The sequence below is a fragment of the Myotis daubentonii genome, chromosome 4, assembly GCF_963259705.1.
Source record: "Myotis daubentonii chromosome 4, mMyoDau2.1, whole genome shotgun sequence".
NCBI classification, from domain to species: Eukaryota; Metazoa; Chordata; class Mammalia; order Chiroptera; family Vespertilionidae; genus Myotis; species Myotis daubentonii.
In genome coordinates, this window is record NC_081843.1 from 78130576 (window position 1) to 78147883 (window position 17308).

A 17308-nucleotide genomic window follows, 5' to 3' on the forward strand; every position below is an offset into this window, starting at 1 on the left:
TATTTACATGCAACTTATGTAGCTGGTCCTGCAAAAATGCATGCCAGCTGCATCCCCCTGGCAGAAGTTTCCAGCATCTTGTATCTTTAGGGGAAATCCTCACTGAGAGCTGGAGCAGTGAGAATGCTAACCCCTGGGCAAGCCCGCCAACCACCGCCCGCCCCGGGACCACCACGCATTTGTGCCTGCTGTTAGAGTTCCACATCTTTTCTATGACAATAGAGCTAAATATAAGCTTAACATGTATTATTATGAAACTAAATATGAAAAGCATGGTGGTGCATACAGGGGGTAGCCGAGATGAAAGTGAAGCTGTTGGGGACCACTGCTGGTGGATGTCGATGGAGAGGCTGCGAAGTGCCAGGGAGGCCTGGAAACAGTCACACGTGTGCCCCAGCCTGCGCCCCTCAGGAGCCCGGCCCAGCGCTGCCGGTCTGAGCCTCTCTCCCTGCGGAGCCCCTCCTGCTCCCTGCCCTTCATTGCGCAGATCTTCAGAAGTTAGACATCAATCTGGAATCTCTGTATATGTTTGAACTGAGTGCTTTTGAAGCCGTCAGAGCCTGCCGTTTACGATGCCTGCTGTTTGTTCCCAGGCCCTTGGAGCTTAAAGCAACTCCTAGGGAGTGAGGGCACTTTTCCAGAGTTCTGAAATTCGTGGTGGTTCGGTCCAAGGCTTCCAGAGGCGGGTGTCCATGAATGTCCGTGGGTCCTTTTATGGAAATGCGCCGGGGAGGAGGGGTTTGGTGGGATGCATGTGGTCAGGAACCAGGAGACAGGGGCACAGCCTCCCCCTGACCCGGTCTCCGTTAGGCCCCGACTCACTCGCCTGCCCTCACTGCCGTCTGTGCAGTTAACGCAGAAACCACTGCCTCTGTCTCTCCCAGGCGCCGCCCCTCACTCACCAGGCATCTATTCCGAGTCCTGAGAGGAGAGAGAGGTGGTGGTCAGCGCCTTCAAGCAGATTTTGTAAGTTCCAGGCACGGCTTTCTGTGTTCTAGGCCCTGTTCTGGGTGAGTCTATTTAAGTCTGAAAACTCCCCAGCGCAGCAGGCACTCTTATTATCCTCTTTTCACAGGTGAGAAAAATGAGACCCTGAGAAGCCAAAGAAGTTGACACAAACTAGCAAGGGATGCAGCCAGAATCCCAAGCCGGCTGAGCCTGCCAACAGGAGCCCACACGTGCTCCCCGGCAAGCTGGTGGAACGAGGAGGCTAATTACAACAAGGCCCTCAGAACAAGGGCACGGCTGACACCACTGAGCAATTTGGAGTGTTTGTGCCGGAGTGAGGCCGGGGAGGCAGCAGCCTCGTGGGAGAGATGGTCATGCAGACAGCAGGGACCCCGACACCCTGAGCCTCCCAGGCAGAGACCAGGTAAGGACAGCACCTCCTTATATATAGCAGAATGGTTACGGGTGTGCGCTCTGCAGGTGTGACTGTATCTCCACAACTTGCTAGCTACTGAAATGGAATAATGACAGTGCCGACCTCCTAGGCTCTTTATAAGCATCAATAAATGTTAGCTATTATTATTGGCTTCTCTCTGTCTCCCCCCCCCCCCCGCCCCCCGGCCCCTCTCTCTCCCTAGAATCTTACTTGAGTACTTCTCTCAGCCATGAAGGTGGATGGACTGACAGCTTCTCAAGCTGTAGGATGTGTATGAATGGCCGTAGTAAATGAAGATCTTATTCAAATGCAGGTTCTGACCGGGGTCTGGGCTGAATCCCAGATTCTGCATTTCTGACAAGTTCCCAGCGATGTCACAGTGCCGGTTCAGGGACCTCCCTTTGAGGCTTGAGGGTGAAGATAAGTTAATATCCTTTTAGGACTTCCTGGAACAAAATGCCCTTGAATGTGTTCAGATAATACCTTCATGTGGATTCCCTTCTCTCTTGGGCAGTATTATGCCATCCTGTTTATCACCAAACATAAGCACCTACCTGTGTGGACTCTGGGGGCTCAGGCTGTTATAAGGCAGGGCCCCTCCTCTGAAGGAGCTTGTACTCAGCACCTAAACCTAGTAAGGCAGACAGCCCCCTGTCCTGGGTGCCGAGGGCTACAGACAGTGGCAGAGAGCAAGCCGAGGGTGTGTTTTGAATTCCGTAGAGAACTAGCGTCCACATACTTACTTTGAAATGTTGAGGATTAACACATGCTCCAGAGTAAGTCTTGGCTTTTAATGCGAGAGTCGCGCCTCTCTGTAAAGATCGGCTCCCATGGGCTGTGTGAGGCTGCGCTGTGCTGCTTTCATAGTTGCCAGGCTCCCGCATTCCTCGCAGTGGAGGAACGTCACGCTGGGATGTGGAAGTCATCTGGAAGAGACGTTCACAGGCTTGCGGTCCCACCACACCATTGTGGCCATTGTTTCAGGAACATGTTGGTCTCATCTGGCTGCATTTTGTGGGGCTTTCAGCTCCTGCTCTATTCCATTTGAAGATTATTGTTTCCTATGGAAACAGTGATGTCAAATTGATCTGGGTGGGGCTCTGGGCCGTGAATAAACTGGAGTTATTATTAGGTGTGGGAGTGGCCAGTTTGTGCAGGCCACCCCTCCCCAGCCCTGTGTTTTGGGTGGAGCGGTCTGGCAGGCAGTGGGTGGCGCACTTGGGAGAAAGTGTCCATTTTAAATTGCTTGAGCGTCTTGGAATAGGTGTCTCGGCCTTGCCGAGACAGGACACGGCCGGCCCCCAGGAGCAGTGGGGGGAAGGGAGAGTGGCTCCCTGAGGCACACTGAGACGGGTGATGGAATGTTGGAACGTTTTCATGAGCGGCTCTTGCCCTAGGAAGCAAGCACTCTTTCAAGAGAGAAGGCATTTCTATGAGGTGGGGCCACTTTGGAAAGGGCACTCCTGGACGATGGGGCTTCCTGGGGTCCTTGGAGCTGAGTAGACCTGAAGTTGGCAGGAACTGTCATGGAAAGCCATGGGGATGGAGGATTGACAGGGCAGCCCAAAAATATCAGAGCTTTTAAAATTTTTTAAACCAGATGCTAATTATGTTCCAGGCATTATTTCTTGATTCTCCCAATAAACCTTAGGGCATGGTGCAGGGTGGAGGGGGTCAATGGGGGGAAAGGGGACATCCCTAATACTTTCAACAATAAAAATACATTTAAAAAAATCCTAGGGCATGAATAATATTGTTGCTTCCATCTCACAGATGTGGGAACTGAGATTCAGGAAGGGCAAGAACTTGCCAAAGGTCAGAGCAGAATGATGGAAACAGATGAGGCCATTCAAGTCCAGAACCTACTTTCTTAGATACCAGTCTGTGGTCCTTAAGGAAAAAGACTGAACCAGAACCTTAGAGTTCAGATGTTTTTTGCTAAAAGTGTTTATCACTGGACTCATGAAACGTACATCATGCACAGTGACAGGCCCATCAGACCAGACGAAGGCAGTGAACTCTGAGACTTGCAGCAGTGGGAGAAGCCACTGCCACCACTTACAGAGCTCTACCAGGGCTGCAGGCCTGAGCTGAGCATCGAGCTGAGCCTCCCAGCAGCGTTAAGCAGCCCAGACTATTCCATTCGACAGAAAAAAGACACAGAGGCGGGACAAATTTCAGTGATTTATCAAAGTCACTCAGCCGCGAAGGGGCTGTCCTTTGTTTGGTATGGAAGTCAGCTCTTGGTTGCTATGCTCTGCTGCATGTGAGCACCAGGGCCACCGAGGACCAGGACTGAGACCTGGGCCTGCAGGCTGGCTCACCAGGACAGCGTAGGAGTCCCCTTTGACTGTTGCCTTTGACAAGGCTGTGGGCAGACGGGGGCCAGAAGGAGCCCAGCCACACTTACACTACTTAATGAAGCACAGCATGTTCTTCTGTGCGGCCACGGCTTCCTTCCCCACTCCCAGAGCGCCACGCACACCTTCAGCCTCCCAGCGGGGTTTGCCGCTGCATCATTCACCTTCGCACACGTCCCCCTAAGCATCACTGAGTGTTTCCCTGGATCCAAACAGTGGGCCTTCGCGGGGCGGGGGGGGGGGGGGGGGGGGGGGGATAAGCAGAGCCCCAGCTTGAGGGTGGAGTTGAGTGAGGATAAGGCTTGATTTTGCCTTTAAACTTTATTTCCTAATTCTTTCCATTGGAGTTGAAAACTCAGAGAGAAAAAACACAGAAAAAGAAAACAAATTCCCAGTAGAAACCACACATGGAAAACCAACCTTCTGGGTTTAATGGCATCAGATCTGAGAGGGCACCAGACCCTCCACAGATGGGGGCAGAGCCCTGAGTTGTGCAATCTGCTAGGGATGACGGGTATGGAAAGCGTGCTTTGCAAACTCTGAAGTGATACTTGAGTGTGGTTGCTGTCGTAATTACATAAAACACGGGTCTTAGAAAATATCCAAGGGCAGCTCCAGAACTGGGCAGAGTAAGAGTGAAATTCGGGATCATGCAAGCTGTTCAGGAACCCAAATCGTTTTGCTGGTTTGTGGCCCAATGTCTAGATTTGCTTTTGAGTTATTTTCTTCCTGGAAGGCCAACCCATCTTCCTGCTGTCCTCTGTCACCTCTTTGCTTCTCCACCCCACCCGGTGCAGGCTGGGACATACGTCTGTGCAGGCTGTCCCCCACGCAGCTGCAGGGGAAGTCATTCATATCAAAGTCTGTGCAAGTCAGACCATTGGTTCTTAAACGTGGCTGTCCATTGGAATCCCTCGGGGGACTTTAAACATTTTTTGATGTCTTGGTCCCCCCTCCAGAGAATCCGATTTCATTGGTCTGAGGGGGCAGGCTGGGCATTATGCTTCTTCAGGCTGCCCAGGTGATCCTAATATGTAGACATGTTTGAGAACCACTGAATCAGACTATGCTGTGAATGGCATACAACCTGCTTGTCCTTCAGATTTGCCTGCTCACCCCCATACATGATCTCCAGCGACCTGAAACTGCTAGTCGGAGAGATCACAGATTAAGTTCATACTTCTCTGCCTTTGGAGTCATTTTTGCCCCTAAGGTTGAGCCTGAGGTTGAGGAAGGGGTGGGTCCTGCCTCCTGAGCCTTTGGAAGCTCGCTTACACTTTCTGCATCCTTCTGAGGGATGAGGGAGAGGCAGGGGCCTAATCCTGTGGAAAATTGGGACCCTTTCAAGGCTGCTTTTGGAGGCTGCCCAACTCTGGTGCTCTGCCCAGGGTGAGCATGCTGTTTTGATCCCCGGGCTAAGCATGATTTAGGCCTTCAGAAGAATCCGGCTCATTTCCCCTGGTGCCTAGGTCATCCCCTGGTTATAAATCAGCCACCATCAGCAGCTGCATGTTACTCTCTCAGGCCGCAAGGGAACTGTGCAGTTTTTACTGAATTAGCAACTTAATTGCACTAAATATAGCTCCAATGCTCCAAAGAAGTTATGGCAGCTCCCAAAGGTGTCTGGCTTCCCCCACGCTCCCCCCTTCCACCTCCCCAAACTCAGGGAGCAATTCAAGCTTATTAAATCACAGCTTCTGGAATGAACTGTGTTTTGCATGTGTCAGTATCATCAAATCCTGCCATGTGAATTGAATGTCTCTGTTTCCATAACAACTAATGCCCTTCAAATGGGAAGATGGGGGAGACCAAAAATACCACAAGACCCAGAGAAATGAGACAAATATGTGACACATGCAAGTCCGTGGTGTCGTGGTTCAGTCAGAAGGTTGCCTGTTTTACAACTCAGATGCTCTGTAACTCATTGACGGTCCCCTGCTGATGAATGCATCTGCCGTTCTAAAATTACAAGTCCAGCTTCTTTGGCTAAAACCTTGCATCTGGCATGTGTATTTATACTTGGCATTTCAAAATTAATATTTCTGGTTCAGCAGAGGGATTCAAAACAAACATTTTCTGAAAAGTTCCACATTCTTGAGCAGATATTTGAATCTAGACCAAAATGAGAGAGAGAAAGAGAGAACCAAGTATGGAAGGGGCTGCTAGTTGCTTAGCTAATGTCTATTCTACTCTTTCCCCTTTGTAATGGAACAACAGTAACGAATACGGCTACGTTTCCCAGACTCCTTTGCGAGTACGGCCATGGGACCAAATGATGGTCAATGAGGTGGAAGTGGGAGGATAACCTGGAACTCCCAAGAAGGTCTCTTTACAAGAGTTGAATCTGGTGCGAGGTGTGCCCTTTTTTCTTTTCCCTTCTGCCTCTGGGATGGAGACATAATGGAGCTTCAGCAACCATCTTTGATCAGGAGATGACTTTGAGGAGGAAAGCCAGGTGCTAAGTGGAGACGGCAGAAAGATAGGAATCTGGGCCCCTGATGACCAAGGGGTCAGCCCTGTGCGACCTACCTCTAAGCTTTTTATACGTGAGAGAGAAATACAGAGGGACCTCGGTTCCCAGATTTAATTTGTTCCAGAAGGCTGTTCAAAAACCAAAAAGCATTTTTCCCATTAGAAATACTGTAAATTGAATTAATCTGTTCTAGAACCCCAAATGTTTTAACCATTCTTATATGCAGTACATGTCTAATGTACTTTTTAAACTATAAATAAACACTTTAAAAACAAAGAGGACATGAAATGTAAATGAAAATTTAACAAAAAGGAAAAGAAATGCACAATGAAAAATGAAAATTTAATAATAAGCAGCAACAAAAGCAAAAAACAAAACAAAACAAAAAACACCATGAAAATATTCACAGCACAATATCCTGAGATGTTAACAGCGGTAAAGTGACTCATACTTGGACGTTCTCTCTTTTGCTGGTTTCCTGAGAGACGCATGACTGATCATACAGGTATCAGCAGGAAAGGTTTATCGAGTTGAGAAATGAATTGTTGGAGATGGGAGACATGTGAGAAATGAGGTTTGACTGCAAACTTGTTTAAGTTATTTGGGTCTTTTAGTTGTATAAAAACAAACCTAATGCTAAATGATAGATTATAGTAGAGTAAAATCAATAGAAAAGCCATTCCTCAAACTATACCAGCACATTTTTGCCCGTGTTAGTCCATCTGCTGGAGTGAACAGCATTATTTGAAAAAAAATGTAAATAACTATTTCTTGTGCTCAGCAAGGTTAAGCAACTTGCCGAAAGTCACCCAGTTAACAGGTGACAGAGCCAGTATTCTAATTCAGCCCATGCTCTCACTTGAACCTGCTTTCCCCATAAGGGGAGCATGAGTAATAACTACAGCTCTGTAGCGCTTGCAGTTTTTTATCAACAATATTTTATGTTTGATCCTCAGCAGGCCGTGCAGTGGTGAGGTCCGGCCTGAATCCATCCCAAACCCAGCGAGCCCGGGGGAGATTTGTTTACGCCGAAGGTGCTACCCCTTCTGGAATTTTCTGGCCTTTCTAAGGGAGGCTTCTGTGTACCCTTCATCCAACCCACACCTACGATGCCCCCAATAAGTGGAAATAGACTCTGTAACAGGAAGGAAGGGAGAGCTCAAGTTTCCACAGAAAGTTACCTTTGCTTAGAGGATTTTAATTACAGGTGGTTCCATGGACAAGATTTGTTGGCCTCCTACAACTATGCTTTCAAAGCCAGCCAGTTACTTTATTGATACCGTAACATGAGAGTGCACTCAACAACTGACATGGATAATCGGGGAAATGAGATATGTCAACCCACCAAAACTAAGGAGAGGGAAGCCTCTTTGTTTATTTAGGCCATTCTGGTTCATTGAGTACGGGTGACAATAAAATGTTCAAGAGAATTTTAATTCCTGCCCCAGAAATACCAATTAAGTGACAAGCTGTCTGCTTCTCTCTAGATGCTAAGCATAGCCTGTTATCTTAATGCGGGGCCCACAGCAGAGCTGTGAGGACAGTGTTAGGCCCTGGAGGGAGGCGGTTCCCTCCCTGGACCACCAGGCTCTGAGGGCAGGTATACCCAGTGCTGGCTCCCCGCCTGCCAATACGATGGGCTTCCTAAATGCTTGTTGCTCAAAGAGTTGAACAAATTTCTGGGTGTTTATAATACTAACCCTGAATAATGTTTTTGTAAATATTAAGACAATGGTTGACATAGAATAAAACCCAATCTTAGAAATACATATAATCCACATAAAGTTGGACCGTTTGTAGTTTGCGTGTTAGCATATTATCACACTTAAAGGGAGAATAATTGGATTCTGCCACATGTGACAGAAAAGGAAAATACTCATGGCTTATACAAGATTTAAAAGTTTACTTCTCTCTCATTTAAAAGAAATCTGGAGTCAGACATCTTCATAGTCATTGGGGACCCAGCCTGTATCTTTCTGTATATCTTTGTAACAAGTAGCCTTAATCCTCAAGGTCGCCTTTTGGGTCAAGGTGACTGCTGGGGTTTCTGTAGTCACATACAAGTTCTAGTGTTCAAGATGAGAAAAGCAGAAAGTCAGAAAGGAATTCACCCCCAGCTATCTCTTCTCCAGTAGTCTCTCAGGAAACCCCTTTTGAAAACTTCTTCCAGTGATCTAGATCTTAACCACATGGCCAAATGTAGCTGCAAAGGAGGCTGGGAAATATTCTTTTAACTAGGAACATTGCCACTCCCTCTCCCCCTCAATAGTATAGGCCAGAAGTCTCAACCTTTTTGACCTTGTGAACCCATTATATCCTTACAATTTATTGAGGAGCCCCAAATGCTATTTTTTATGTGAGTAACATCTATCAGTATTTACCATGTTAGGAATTAAAACCAAATAAAATATTTATTCATTACACTTTAAATACCTTAAAAATGTATGTCAACTATACCACAATAAAACATACACACAAAAAACCCAGCTCCAAGACCTCCAAAACTTTTAAAAATAAAATTAAAATTACAACTATAAAACACATACATGTTAAATAACATGTATTTTCCAAAGCAAAAAATTTAAAAAGTTAAAGGGTGTTATTGTTTTCCATTTTTGCAAACTTCTTTAATATTTGACTTAACATAACACAGCCAGATTCTCATATTTGCTTCTGCATTCTTCTTCATGCTATCTTGCATTTGCAGAGTTTGGTTGAATTATATAAAGAGACTCTAGTCTATCCTCATACAGATACATAGTTAGAGAATATAGAACTATTTTAAAAGCTTTTCAGATAATTGTGGATATTATTCTTTGATGCTATACCAAAACTCACATAATTGTTTCTTAAAGGCTAGTTGCAATGTGACACCTGAAATCATATCAATGAATACTTTGTACTCTCTTACATTAAAACCCATTGGTTTATCTTGCACTGTGAATGGATTTTTTTACCTGAGCATGGTTTTGTAATATTGTGTTGTGGTCACGAGGAAAATATTTGTTCACTGAGTTATGCAGACCTCTCAAATGTTGATATATTTCATGATATAAAACCTTTAAAATCACATTTTGGAAAAAAATACCCCTACGGATCTCAAAAGAAAAGTCCACTTTGGGAGAGGTTGTCAAGCTCATGGTGACAAATATAAGTTCTCAAGAATTTCAGTTTTCACTTGAAAGATTGAATGTTATCATTGGCAACAAACACTGTCAGTTATTTCCCTTGGAGTAATGGGCTGATTTTGTTCAGTTTTGAGAAAATGTCTGCCAAGAACGTAAGTCTCAATAACCACCGTGGCTCTTGCCACAGGCCTTCAAGGACCACAGAGTGAGCTGGGAAGTCAGGGTGTTACTTGAGCAGAGGGACCAGAAAGGTGACACCCCCCCCCCACACACACACACACACACTAGTGAGTCCCCATTGGCTCTCCGGGGTGCAAACGAGGCGCAGACACACTCTAATCTAAACCTGTCGTCCGCTTGGAGCTTTTAGACAGGGCTTTTGTTTTCCCTCTGCAGCCTACTTTCCCTCTGAAAAATTCCAAGCGTGTTTGTGTGGCTCCTGTTCTGGCTGGTGAGGGATGGAGGCTCCTTCCTGGCTGCAGTGGGATCAGACCAGCCCCTGAAGTCCAGCAGGAGGAGCCCTGGCCTGGCCCGGCAGCATGGGGAGCCTGTGGGGAAGGGGCACTGATCTCTCTCACCCATTTGTCCCGAGTGGGGACCGCGGCAGAGTTGACCCCTGTAGTTGCTCTGAGGAGGAATCAGTTTACTTGAGTTCCCCTGGTTTCACCTCTGAAGGTTCAAAGGTGGTGGCTCTTCGGGAAGCGAATTGCTGTTGGCTATGAACTGTTTTCTAGGTGTGAAGGTGGAGGCTGGGTTGAGAAAAACTTCAGAGGAAAGAACTATGTGGAATCCGACTCGTGACTCTGTTATGGGCTGCTGCTATGTTGATATCATGGCTATTGGTCAGTGTTTACCTAGTGTCAGACATTAGCCAGCAGAGGACTCTAGCAACAACATATATATGTTAAATGTAAAAGTGAATTTCCTATGGCAGTGTATTTGTCCACGTGGGTGTATGTATACGTACCAACCTAGTATCTGTATGCCTTATGTACGTTTACCTGTTACACAGAGAAGCAGCAGTGGCAATGAAAATGATTTACCTTAGGACCAAGAAGATGATGTTAACAGTAAAAGTGCATAGAGTAAGATCATTTCCTTTTCTCCTTCCTCTATTCTAAAAATAATTTTATAAACAGGTAATCTATGAACCTGGTTAAAAAGAATTTCACTCATTAGCATGGAGTAAAGTGAAAAATAAGTCTCCTATCTCCTGCCCCGGAAATGATTATCACCAGTTCCTGTGCATTTTTCAAGAGGTATTCTGTGTGTTCAAAAAGAACACACACATTCATCCCCCTCTCTAAAAAGTGTTCTTTAAATGAGTGAGTGGGAGGGTTAATAGGAAGACCTCTGTCTTCCCTCATCTTCGTGTGCAGCCCCTGGTGTGTAGCACAGATTCCAGCGCACAGGCCTGTGATTTACACACGTGTTGGTTTTATGCCGGAGGACAAGTTCTTTGTTATAAGAAAACTTCTGGAATCCAGAAAACGGATTTCCTTCCCAGTTCATCTGGTTATTAATCTTCCCAAAAGCTCAAGACAAATAAAATTCCCCTATCTGAGACCTCTGCGGCATCCCAGAGGCAGGTGAGAATGTTTCTGTGGCGTTGTCTTCACTTTCTGATTTGTCATCAATTCTGAGAGTAAGCCAGTCAGGGTTTATTTAGTTCACTTGCTGTTGATTTTATAACCAACTGCTGACTGCTTGGGACATAAAACTCATGATGATTTACAAGTAGTAAGTGAGCAAGAAATCCATAAATCACATACTATATGAAGGGAGTGTAGGGGATCACATTCTCTCTCTCTCTCTCTCTCTCTCTCTCTCTCTCTCTCTCTCTCTCTCTCTCTCTCTCTCACACACACACACACACACACACACACACACACACTCACCTTCAAAGGAAGAGTTGCAGGCATATGCAGAAAATAGATTCACTTTTAACTTGAAATTGAGAACTTATTGGTAAGAGGCCCACAGTCAACAACCTCTAGAAGTTAAATTACATCAGGTAACATTTTAATATAGAGCAAGAGGCTCTGCCCTTTATTTCTTAAGGAGGAGACTCTAGTTCCCACTTTAGATAAGTTCAAAGGAGTTTTTCTGGTCTCTGGAGGAAAAAAAAATTTTTTTTAAGTTTTACTGACCAAGCCAAAAATGCTAAAGGTTGTCAGCGTTTTCTGATACTTTTGAAACTAATCTGCAACAGATATTTGTCAACTAAACACTCACTTAAAGGTATTTTTCTTTTCATGTATAATTTTTCCTGGGCCTGTATTTAGAAAAATATTATAATATGCTAAAAGTAGGGGGGAAAAGTTTCCAATTCCAAAGGATACCTAGAGTTTCAGGGAACCGACAGAGAAGGAGATATGGAGTAAAAAAAAATCTTGAAAAACATTTTTGTTTGGAAAGTGAAATTTAATAAATATGGATCTGCTACCATAATAGGGTGCCAATTGTCTACATCCCAAAACATAATGTACTACGACTAGAAAGGTAGGCGCATTTAGCAGAATGGATCCTGATTCAAACAAAACAAAGAGGTAAAAATAAAAAGTAGAAAATTGGCTGGCCTGGCCTGTGTGGTTCAGTGGTTGAGTGTAGACCCATGAACCGAGAGATCACTGGTTTGATTCCCAGTTGGGGCACATGCCCAGGTTGCAGGCTCAACCCCCAGTAGAGGGCATGTAGGAGGCAGCCAATTGAGGATGTTTCTCTCTGATCAATGTTTCTATCTCTCTTTCCTTCTCCCTTCCTCTCTCTCTAAAAATCAATAAAAACATTTTTTTTAAAGTAGAAAATTGGGGAAAGTTAAACATTGACTAGATATTTACTGACATTAAGGAATTGTAAATTTTTTAGGTGTAATAATAGTGTTGGGGTTTTTTTTCTCGAATCTTCACCTTTTAAGAATACACATGAAGTATTTTAGAATGAAATGATTTAACGGTTTGGATTTGCTTTACAAATCCAGTTGAGGGACTGTGCTTGGGGTATAAATGAAAAGATTGGCCATGAGTTGAGGTTAGGTGATGGCTACATAGGTTTCATATACTATTCTCTCTACTCTTGTATTTACTTGAAATTTTTCATAACGTAGAAAACAATGAAACAGCTAAGTTGAGCTAGAGCGGTCCTTACCTATTTGAAGAGTTCGTTTACTCATTTCACATTTGTTATTCAACAGGCACCAAGAGTATGGGCTGTGCAGAGGGCTCTGCATGAGGCCTTTGGTGAGTGCTGAGTGCTGGAGCTGCAGGCAGCGCCCTGGTTACCGGGACAGACGGGCACACTCCTGAGCGCTAGGCCCAGTCACCTCAGTGATGTGTGGGAACCCCTCTTTTCTCCGTGGGTAAGAAGGTATCCACCTCTCGGCCACTGCGAGGAGTTTGTTTGGAGGAGAAACACCACCTGCCCAGGGGTGTGGGGCTTCATGGCAATCCTACTCCACTGGCCCAACAGTAAACACGCCGAGGAGGAGGCCCCGGGTCAGAAGCTGAAGCAGACACCCATGTTCAGCTCTTCACAAATAAGAGTCTTTGTTTTCATACTGTACCCCGCCCCCCCCCCCCAAAAAAAAAATAGAGCGAAAGGGCTGGCTGTGTTGCAGAGAGCCACGGCGCATTTGAAATTTAGACCCGTGCCTGGCTCAGTGGAGCCAAAGAGAAGGCGATTGCAATCCCTGGGAAGTTCTCCGCCCCTGAAAGACCTCGGAGCTCTGCCCCAGGGCGGGTGCTGGGCCACAGGTTGGTCCCAGGGGAGAAAGGAGGGCTGAGAGCTTCATGAGAGTGCCTTCCCCTTGTGTCAGGCCTCACTTCCCAGGCCTGGAGGACCCCTTCCCCGGTCCATCAGCACTGTTAGCTGCCTGCCATCTCTCCAGCCAAAAGGAGCCCAAGGGGCTGGCAGGAGGTTTCCAGAGAACCTCACAATCTTAAGAAACCTGTCTCCTTGGATTAGCAAGACCTCGTAGCTTTATTTTGAATTCCGTGTAGCTCACCAGAAAGTGCCTACCCGCATGGCCCCAGGGAGGCTGAGGTGGAGGAGGCTGAGGTCGCTGGTGCTCTGGTCACTTAGGTCTGAGCTTTGCCAGCAAGACCAATGTTTCACCCTCCATGCCTCTGGGTCTTTCCCAGAGTGAGCAAGTGCGCAGAGTCAGGTCACGGGCATTATTAAAACCCTTCTGTGGCTTCCCAGCTGCCCTGCAGACACCTACCAAAATGCTCGACAAGGCTGATGAGGCCCCGGTCTCTGGCCTGGACACTGAGCCTTTGAGCACGTGGGCAATGGCAGGGCCCTTCCCACACCATAACCTTGGGGTGGATAGCGTGGCTGGGCCAAACGCCAGTCCATCATTCCCACATCCCAGTTCTCTATTTGCCCCATAAGATGCTGAGAGGAGAGAGAATGGCAACACCCAGACCACAAACCAGACACTCGGCCAGGAATGCGCCCTCGCTGGTCACAGACCAGGCAGAGACCTGGTGTCTGAGTTCAGGGGCCACTTGGAGCTTCCTGTCATGTTGGCCCCTGCAACCCCCTAACAAAGACGGAAAGAGCATTGTGTGATTGTCCTGAGAAAAGAGAGCTGGTGGGTGTAACTGGTCAGGGACTGGAAGGCAGCTCTGTCTGAGGGCGGTGGCAGCAGCGATATACAAGCTTACACAGCCTGTAGGGCAGCCCTGAGACCTCTCCCATTCAGGGGATGTGCTAGGCGTCCCCTCCTCCTTGTACAGGTATCAGCTACTCAGTTCCCAGGACAGTCCTCTGAGGCCAGAACACCATCCACCTGGCTACCCTTGTAAATGTGACCCCCTGGGGCTAGGTGTGGTGAGGGCCTTGACTGCACTCCCCAAGCAAACTCTGTGACTCTCCTGACTAGTTCAGGACCCCTCTTTGGTGTCAGAGAATAATGATCGGTGAAGCTCTGCAAGGGCAGAGCCATATCTGCTCGTCTGTTGGTTTGGTTTTTCACTGTCATATGCCCCTTGGCCCCCGTCCTGACCCAGAGTAGATGCTCAGTCAACAAATACTGACGGAATGAACACATTCCCATTTGCTGACCCCCAACTGTTGCAGGCCAGCCCCCCACCCTGAGCTCCCGAAGCGGTTAGCGCTGATGCACTGTCCTCAGAAGCATCAGTTACCTCTACGGTTAGCGCTTTTTCACTGTCTTAGAACAGGGACAGTTTCTGGAGCTACAAACTCCCCCGGGCCACGTGCTTGCATATGGGACTCCTGGCGTCACCCAGACAAATTGGCTGTCCTACCCTCCCAGCTTTCACACAGAGACATCCTTTCCCAACATCTTTTTCCAATTTGGGCATCCCTTCATGCCAAACCCCAGCCCAGGAATATCAAGCTGCAGGGTGGGTGAGAGTGAGGAGGGAAAGGGGTGAGGGAGGCGGGCATGCAGGCCTCTGAGTGTCACTACTGGTAGGCGTGCTGCTGGTGATGTTCAACCATGTCCCCGTCACTAACTTCCTGCCCAGAGCCCATGGCCCCAGCTCGGAGCCCAGTATTTCATGAAATGAATATAAAGCTAGTTTCTGTGAACAGAACTATATTTTTCCATCACATCCTATCATCAAACATGAAAATGAATTCTCATAGGAAAAGATTTTGTTCCCGAGATAGAATACAAATCACAATAATATACCATGGCCTATGTGAATCATATCCTTGGAAAACTAGATATTTCTGATAAAAATAGTACCAAAACTTTAAAGAACGGCTAAATCCTGTCTTGTTTGGGTAAGCCTCCCTTTGTAGCCTAAGGAAAATCTTTTCTTTTAAAATCTGATGATTTTAACTCTCTCTTCCACAGTCTGTGAGTTTGTTCTGGTTGTTTATTACATAGTCCGGATTCATGGAAATTAAGGGCAACAGTGTGTGTGTTTTTTTATAAAAGAGATGAGCTTGTCTTGGCTATAACGATTGTTTCCACGATCCATGATTTCCCAGGTGTTGGCATGGCAGCTCCGTTCTGTCTAACTCTACAGAACTCTTGTGAGGTGCTGAGAGAAGTCCCGGGTTCTGCCGGCACTGCACCCAGGCAGCTCATGCCCAGCACGGATCCCAGCCTGGGCGGACACATCAAGCCTAAACATTCCCACAAGAGCATCAGCAGCCCAGAGTCCCTGCGACCCAATGATAACTTAAGTATCTAATGACATCATTGTCCTATTCTTACTTATTTTGTATGGTTTAGACACCTATCCAATATCCTAACAGAACATATTCTTTATTTTTTACTCCATTTATTCGTTTGTTTATTGCAGCCTTTAAGATACCCAGAGTCCTCGGGGACACCTGATGGGATATGCAAATGTACCCTGGGAAGTGAGAAGGGCCCTGGGAAAGCCACAGTTTTCTCTTCCCTGCCTCCCTCCCACCCCCACTCTCACTGGTAGGCATGCTGCTGGTGAACTGTAGGCGGGGGATCCCTCGCTGTATCAGAAGGTAATTTCTCCACCCCAGCCTTATTTTTACCAATTTGAGACATTTCACCTCCCACCCCCCTTGAATGGTGTCTGTCAGGCTGCTCTGCTGTCTGCCTCCTGAAGGTTGCAGCGTAGAACACTTCATTTGTCAGCAACAATGACTTCAGGCTACTCCCTCAGCATTCGTCTCTATCGAGGGAGGGAGAATATCTCCTCATAGGGGGGAGGAGAGAAGCCAGCAGAGTCCTCACCTCCCTGCTGCGTCTCTTCTAGCAGCTCAGCATCAGGGCTGGACCTGAAATGTGAGCGGGAAACACAGATGCGTTACAGCCCACAGCACCGCTCCCAGAACCAACGCCACCTGCCTGGCAATAGGCCACACAGAGATTGCATTCGCCCACCACCTTCCTTATAGAGCAAACAGAGCCATCGACTATGGCTGTGACTGCGGGAGGGGGAGGATCCCCACCACAGACCCCGTACCTGTCATCTCCACCATCCGCGAAGGCAGGGTAGTCCTGGTCGTCAACAAAGGCAGAGTTCTCCGAAGGGTAGATGGTGCAGTACTGAGGAGGGCTTGGCGTGGCAGCGGCCACCACTCCAGGTGGTGTGAGGCAGCAAGGGTTCACCACTGGCTGTAGGTACGCGGTGTTCACCCCAATGGGCTCTTGAGAGCCATAGGGGGGAGGGATATACTGCACCACAGTAGCCCCATGGAAGGTGATGGGCTGGTTGATACCAGTGAAAACAAATGACTGTCCTGCTGCCGTCTGCTCCGTGTCAAGGACCCTTTCCTCACTCTCGTTGCACAACTGGCAGGAGAGCATTTGGAACTTGCACACAGCAATCAGGATGAACGTCACCCCGACCGACAGCAGGATGGGCCCGAGGAGCTGGGTCCATTCCAAGTGGGAGATCCCTTGGTATTTGATCCAGCCCATGATGGTGAACGTGATCCCCACCAGTCCTAGGAAGACGCCTGAGAAGAGTAAGGTGGCCCCTGCCTTGTCATCGTCGGACACCTGGATGTCCGCGGTACTGGGTGTGTAAGGAGTGACGGAAAACACGTTGACAGGGAAGTCCTCCGAGGGCCTGCTGCCCTGCTCCATCGTCCTCACACAGTCACCCGTTCCTTAGAAGGGAAAGGGAGTGTGAGAGCTCCTAAGAGCAGAGCAAGCGATCACAGGTTCAGATTAGTTATGGGAGAACTTTGGGCTCCTGTGGTTAACAGAGTAGAACAGGCAGAGGCCTGAACTTTGTGTAGAAGAATAAAGTTCTGAGAAATGAAGCCTGAAGTTTTCTCATAATTGTCAATAATTCAAGGTCTCTGTTTTGCAATTCAAGCTGTCTCTCATTCACAGTCATTCATTCGCTCATTCACAGCGTATCTGTTGAGCTGCCTTATATGCCAGGAGGTGCTTTTCTAGACACTTAGGCACTGTTCCAAGGCCCTGTTGTGTCTTACCAAAACCAGGATTGTAGAAATGGCAGCGGGACCTCCAGGGTCCCTTGATGTA

The 17308-nt window shown here is 47.3% G+C and overlaps 1 protein-coding gene across 1 annotated transcript; it reads right to left on the bottom strand.

Annotated features, from left to right (window-relative positions):
* Positions 1-14894: 14894 nt before the first annotated feature.
* TMEM174 (transmembrane protein 174) lies at positions 14895-17050 on the bottom strand. The gene is made up of 2 exons (XM_059691861.1): positions 16275-17050; positions 14895-16086 (listed from the first exon to the last, which is right to left on the bottom strand). Exons 1-2 carry the CDS (start codon positions 16898-16900, stop codon positions 15981-15983), a joined length of 732 nt encoding a protein of 243 aa, XP_059547844.1. The 5' UTR covers positions 16901-17050; the 3' UTR covers positions 14895-15980.
* Positions 17051-17308: the final 258 nt, after the last annotated feature.

Bases quoted from the DNA above. Each gene is read 5' to 3' on its own strand.
- TMEM174 (XM_059691861.1), bottom strand. From the start codon at position 16,900: ATGGAGCAGGGCAGCAGGCCCTCGGAGGACTTCCCTGTCAACGTGTTT. The intron at 16,087-16,274 runs GTACGGGGTCTG...CTCACATTTCAG, and splicing joins GCGGATGGTGGAGATGACAG to GTCCAGCCCTGATGCTGAGC.